Below are 6,995 nucleotides of genomic sequence, written 5' to 3'. Positions count from 1 at the left end.
AATATCAAGCAAGATATTTGCTCTATGGCAAAGTCAGTCCACCAGGGCAAATTCCTTTCTAAGACTGAAACTCAAAGGGAGCACACTAACAGTATTGTATGCTAGCTGGTGACTGCCCTGGTCAACTTGTGAGGGGACATGGGGGAAATGCAACAATGAAGACATGGGTGAGTTTGGTCATGTTCCATAAACACCCATTGACCTTGAGATGAGAGAGAGAAGGGGAAGGGCTGGATGGTTTGAAGTTCAAGGAAACACGTGAACTCATGATCCCAAGGACACTGACCTAGCCACTAGGGGCTAGATTTAAGAGTGAAGCAGCCAGCTGGTCTGAAGTGGCAAAAGTTTGGGCAAGAACTCCCAAACTTGCAGACAGACCTAGCTTGGATGGCCTGCAGACTAGAACTCGAACAGATGAAGATAAAGAAGTTTGATACAGGGAGCAAGCATAAACTGCTACAACTTGATGAACTGAACCTTTTGCTTAAGGATGAAGTTGCCCAAAATTCCAACCAAAAGGGGAGGATTCTTCATATTAATGATGAAGTTTGATTCCTCAGTATAGTGGGTTGATAGGGATGGGCAACTTAGACTTAGGCTACAAAATCTGGGGGCTATAAAAGCGTGAAGTGACTGGCTTACAAGCTTTCAGGAGGGTGCTTAGTGTCAGAACAAGTAGGGTAAGCTATAATCCCCACCTAATAGTTTCCTCTTGTCCAGATGGGTCTGGTGATGATGGGCATAGGAATTTACAATTCAATTGTGAATAGTTATCAGGACTAATGGCAATTGCCACAACTGTAAATGTAGATGAGGTGTAACTATAAGGGGGAGAACACCTAATCTATCATTTCAGGAACAGAAGATTCTGGGACCATCAAGAGGGAAGAGTATGAGAGGAGCGATGAGGGATCCTAACCAGGAAAGTGGTGACAACAGAAATGGTGGCAAAGGTGATGGCATAGAGAGACAGAGCAGCAGAGGACTATAGGCCCATAAAATGAGAAAGGTAGTATACCCGTGGGCAGGTACCTGGTATGCAAAATATTCTTTGGACATTTAAATGAATGTATATTTTCAGTGTGGTATGTATATATCCAGAAAAAAAAAAAAGTAATAGAGGTAAATACTGTTAGATGATGGTGCATAGACAGGATTGTAATCACTGCAATGATCTGTTGAAAGTAAACTGATGATCTGCCCTATAAACCTTCACTTAGTGAATTTACAATAAAAACTTTTGTGGTTTTTTTTTTTTTTAAAGAGAGTTTATTAGACAGCAAAGGATTCTCAACAACACTTATCTTACCCGCAACATGGCTGAGATGTGATGTTTATGCAGTGAGAAAGAATAGAAATAATGTTGTCACAAAGAAATCAAAGTAAAATAAAATAAAAATGAAACCTGAAAGCAAAATCTTTCTTAATGTCTTCATTTATCAACACAGATGGATTAAGTAAAACAATAGGGGCTGATTTACTTAAAACACATCATCTTAAAAATTTATACCACATCACACCTCAAACAAACTAGAACTATGGGTTGTGCATGGAGTCATATGTAATGCAGTAAATGAAAATGTGAGCAGGTTATCTCTCAAAAGCTGTATGAGAGTGGTCAGAAACCCAGAGCACTGTATCAGTATCCTTTTTCAGGAGAAAGAAAAGGAGGAGGAGAGAAGTTACAGAAGGGGAAAAGGGGGAAGAAGATGGGGAGGGAAAGAAGAGAAGGAGGAAGGAAGGATGAATAAGAGAGGGAGGTGAAGAGATGAAAGGAAGAAGAAACCAAAGTGAGAAAATTTTATATTATATATAAGAATGAAAATACACTTTGAAACAAGACATTCAACTTAGGAGAAGACAGACCATCTCTCTGAATGTGGGTTTTCTCATGTACGATGAGTACTGCAATGTGAAAGTTCTCTATTTGTGCTTCTGAGTTCACTTCTCGTGCTTTCTTTGGGAATTTATTTCTTCAGTTGCTATTCACCATCTTCAAATTGTGTATCAGTTCCTGAGTCAGGTCCCTCCTACCTCTTGCCTGAACTGTTTACAGGGTTCCCTGACTGTCTATCTCAATCCAAACAAAAGAAATTCTCTGAGATACAGCAGAAATCATCACATAGCTCTATTCAACAAACTAAATGGCTTTCCAAAATCTATTAAATAAACTCAAACTTTTTGGTGTAGGGGTTAAAACCCTGTACAAATGGCAACAACAACCTCTTGGGCTTCATCTCATAACCATGGGCACCCCCAAATGTAAGTACTGCCCTGCAGCCCTGTTCCTTGGATATTGCTGGGTTTCCTGGCCTATTCTTTTGCTCACAACAGCCCTTTCCCAGTTGCCCTTGCCCTTCACCCTGTATGCTTACCAATTCTGACTCATAGCAACACAGTAGAACAGAGTAGAACTGTCCATATTGTTTCCAAGGCTGTGATATTTATGGAAGTGGATTGGTGTATCTTCCTCCCACAGAGCAGCCTTTTGGTTAGCAGCCGAGGGACTAACCACTGTGTCACTAGGGCTCCTGAATTAGCCTGTCAAAATTCTGTCAATCTTTTAAGGGTCCCTTCAGATGCCTCTTCACTCCCTCCATCAGTAAGTCCATCATCATGGCTCCTCCAGATGGCTCACTGGAAGTCCATGCCTATGAAGGTCCATGTTCTTTGACATTTTCTTACTACAGTCATTCCACAATGTCAAATGAAAGCATTATTTCCTGAAACAGGAGGCCACATTTTATTTATCTCTTTCCCCAAATGGATCTGGGCTGTTACCAGTATGCAGTAATGGATTAACATACATTTGCTGAGTTGACATGAATGACATACAATATATTTAAAGCATGGGGTGGAGACAGAAAACCAATTCTTCTAAGTGCCTTGAAAATGTTGTGGTAGGTATTTTTAATCCCTGGGACTTGAATGGTCATTATGTCAGGAATTGGGATTCCTACACAAAACACAATGTTCAAAAGGTCTAGGATCAGAAATGAAAACCAAAAACAAAACCCCACCAACAACCAAGTCAAACAAACCTCACTTATTACTTTTCTTACCACTACCTTTTTACTGAAACTTATTTTTTTAAAAAATTAACCTTCATTCCTTGGTGCTCAGTTTTGACTGTGAAAACTTCAAAGGGTTTAGTTACCTCTTTACTGAGAGAATCATCTTGTTCTTTTAAGGTGGTGACATGCTGACCCACTTGTGTACTCAGTAAGTCTGAGTATGGTGGTCGTTCAGATCTATAAAACAGAAACAGGGGACACAATAAAATTTTGTGTTATTTGGTTACTAATGAAATATACATATACATTTTAAGGACCATATGATTAAGTTAGTAGATGATAGGTAATACAGAAATGTCTGGAACCTAAAATATTCTATACTAATGGGAGTCCTGGTGTAGCGCTATGGGCTAATGCGTTAGACTGCAAAGTTGTTTGAACTGCAAGGTTGGTGGTTCAGGCTCATCAGCTGCTCCTTGGAAAACCTATACTGGGTCACTATGGGTTGGAGTAGACTCGATGGCACTTAACAACAACATCAACAATGGATTTTACAGAGTCCAAGTATCTTTTACAATTTTTTCTATTTTGAAATAATTTTAGATTTACTAGAAATCACAAAAATAGTACAGAAGATCATGTGTACCCTTCACCTAGTTCGCCTACTAAGAATATCTTATATAACTATGTTGTTGTTACGTGCTGTTAAGTCATTTCAGACTCATAGAGACCCAGTATAGGCTTTCCAAGGAGTGGCTGATGGTTTACAGTCCAATACTTACCCTAAAGACCCACAGAGGAAATCTATAAAACTACAGTAAATTATTAAAACCAGGAAACTGGCATTGATATCATACAGATCTCACTTGGATTTCCCGTTTTACACAAATTCATTTGTATGTATGAGTGTTTGTAGTTCTATGAAGTTTATCACAAGTCTAGGTATCCTAATTAATCCAAGAGAATACAATGATTACAACTAGATTTCAGTCATCCCTAACATATGAGAGGAGTCCACAAGGTCAGTTTAAACCGCAAGGCTGGTTCAAATCCACCAGCCACTCCTCGGAAACCCTATACAGGGTTGATATGAGTCAGAACCAACTTGACGTTAGTTAACAACAAAAACAATACCATAAGAGAAAAAAGCATTGCTACTAGGGTTCCAGTTCATACACGCACAAAACATGTTTAAGCATGTCTCTGTAATCAGTGGATTTCTATAAACAAGTTCTCTCAGAAATATACTTACTTGTCTTAGTTTTATTATGGTACTTTCAGGGGGGGAAAAAAGGGTACAATCAAAGCAATGGCTTCAAAGGGTATCTGCCTGGCAAGTTAAATTCAAGGCAGAGGGGTCAGCTCATAAGGTTATGGTGACTGTGATTTGGGATTCCAAAGGTATAATCTTGATAGATTTTCTTGAACCACACAAGATGGTCATGGGGGCTTATTAAGAAGAAATTTCAAGAAAATTGAAAATTGAACCAGTGAAAAAAGACCAGGAAATTTTCACTAAGGAATTGTTCTCATCACAATGGTCCTTACAGAAATGGCATGGAGGCAACATCTGACCTCCTCCAGTTTCACAAGGAAGGAGGAGGAGAATTACCAGCATCTGTCTAAGGCTGATTCCTATGAGGCAGAGGTCATACATGTCTCCACCCTCCAACTTTCTTTGTTCTGACACCAAACATCCCTCCCACAGCACTCTACTTCCCTGCTGGGCTTGATTATTGCTCACAATGGCTACACAGAACTCATTGACAATACTCACAACTATGGGGTTGATTAGGGAAGTTAACAGGCTCAGAAACCATTCAAGATACAGCAGTTCCTTGGTCAGAGTGCCTCTTCTCAGCTGTACCCCTAGGCATGCCTTTCTCAATCTCAGACATTTGGTGCCTTGGGCTCTGCCCTCCTCAGGCAAGTGTTACAAAGCTTCTTGATCCCTACAGATAAGTGACAAAAGGGCACCCCATCCTGTACGCCAGCCCAAAGGTACTCAGCCCATGGGCCAGGAAGCCTACAGTTCTGTTTCCCAAGATTCCTTAGGATCCTTCAATATTGCAGGATGCATGTTTTTCTTCAGTTCTTTCAGCTTGAGAAATGCTGAGTGTGTTCTTCCTTTTGGTTTTCTAGCTCCAGATTTTTGCATATTTCATTATAATGTTTTATCTTCTCAACCTGCCCTTTGAAATTTTCTGTTCAGCTTTTTTACTTCCTCATTTCTCTCATTTGCTTTAGCATCTCTATGTTGGAGAACAAGTTCCCTAATCTCTTTTAGCACCCATTTTGGTTTTTTCTTTCTCTCCTGTGTTTTTAATGACCTTTTGCTTTCTTTCTATATGATATTCTTGATGTCATCCCACAACTCTTCTGGTCTATGGCCATTAGTGTCTAATGCATCAAATCTGTTCTTGAAATGTTCTCTAAATTCAGGTGGGATACGTCCAAGGTCATGTTTTGGTTCTCATGGACTTGTTTTAATTTTCTTCAACTTTAGCCTGAATTTGCCTATGAGCAATTGATAGTCTAGTCTATTCCACAGTCTGCCTTGGCCTTGTTTTGGATGATGATATTGAGCTTTTCTCCTGTCTATTCTGACAGATGCAGTTGATTTGATTCCTATGTATGTCATCTAGTGAGGTTCATGCATATAACTGCTTTTTATGTTTTTCAAAAAAGGTATTTGCAATTAATGTCATTGGTGTTACAAAATTCTATAATGCAATCTCCAGAATCAGTTTTATCATCAAGGCCATATTTCCCAACTACTGATCCTTCCTCTTTGTTTCCAACCTTTTCATTCCAATCACCAGTTATTATCAATACATCTTGATTATAATTTCAGACTAAAGAAGTTGGTAGATAAGCACTGGACTGCTAACCACAAAGTCAGTCGTTCAACCCACCAATCACTCCTCGAAAATTCTACACTGGGTTGCTATGGGTTGGAACCAACTCAATGGTACTTAGCAACAGTGAACTAAACATACAGCTCAGATTCCACAGACTGTCAGAAGCCATGAAAACAGACTAAGACTACCCAGAAGGTGGGCAGAGGGTGTGGAGTAGATTTCTGACTGAGTTCAGGAGGATTTCCAAGACTCATATACTAACTAACCCTCTGTTGCCCCAGGTTATATCCATTTAAGACAAATGCTTGGGTCGGGGGTCTCAAATTTGATGGAGCATCAGATTCCTTTTCAGGGCTAGAATCCTCTTTTATCTTATTTTTTTCCCCTGGAAAGGTTTATTTTTGAGGGGTGGGGTGGCGAGGACACAGAGGATAGAGACCAGGTGCTCAGTCCTTCCTGGAAGCCACCTTCCTCATGGTTGCCAGGGTGTTACTGGCTCTTTTAGGTGCAGATTTGCATCCTCACTCTTTTCTTGATGAATTTAAGCACTTGCTTGTCCTTGGAGACCTTGAGCAGCTCCATGGCACACCACTCGTAGGGCACAATCGGCACACCTCCCAGATGATGTCCCACACGAACATGGTGCACTTGGTGAGGAGCCCACAACAGCAGTATGGTGCCTCGGCTTGCTCATGTTCTTATGGCCCTTGTTGAGGCCAATAGCCATAAGGTAGTGCACAGTCATGGCTGCTATTCTTCAATGATTGCTGTGGCGAAAGAGTCCTCTTCAGGGCTCCTCAAAACTTATATGGCTGGGACCCACCCCCAAGTTCTGGATTCAGTGGGTTTGGGAGTTGAGGGCTAAAGTGAATATGAGGTCTAAAGTGCGCCTGACCCAAGTCATGGGATTTTTAATAACCTCATATGCATGTGAAAGTTGGACAGTGAATAAGAAAGAATGTAGAAGACTTGATGCATTTTAGTTATGGTGTTGGAGAAGAATATTAAAAGTATCATAAGAGAGAACAAACAAGATGGCGGATCGGGTGGACATATAGCAGAGAGCTCCGCCAACAACACAGAATACCCGACCAAGCAGGTTCAGGGGATGGTCCCAGAA

The 6,995-nt window shown here is 40.5% G+C and overlaps 1 protein-coding gene across 1 annotated transcript in view; it reads right to left on the bottom strand.

Moving 5' to 3' along the window:
* The window catches only part of PLK1S1 (polo-like kinase 1 substrate 1), a 239,786-nt gene that overhangs the window by 81,778 nt on the left and 151,013 nt on the right, over nt 1–6,995 (bottom strand). Inside the window, exon 7 of the mRNA XM_006860749.1 lies at nt 3,158–3,251. Coding sequence (XP_006860811.1) covers nt 3,158–3,251 — 94 coding nt within the window. The remainder of the gene's footprint in view (nt 1–3,157; nt 3,252–6,995) is intronic.

This window comes from Chrysochloris asiatica, unplaced genomic scaffold, assembly GCF_000296735.1.
Source record: "Chrysochloris asiatica unplaced genomic scaffold, ChrAsi1.0 scaffold00039, whole genome shotgun sequence".
In the NCBI taxonomy this organism is placed as follows: domain Eukaryota; kingdom Metazoa; phylum Chordata; class Mammalia; order Afrosoricida; family Chrysochloridae; genus Chrysochloris; species Chrysochloris asiatica.
Note: the sequence above shows the minus strand (reverse complement) of the source record. Positions and strands in the feature narration are given on the sequence as shown.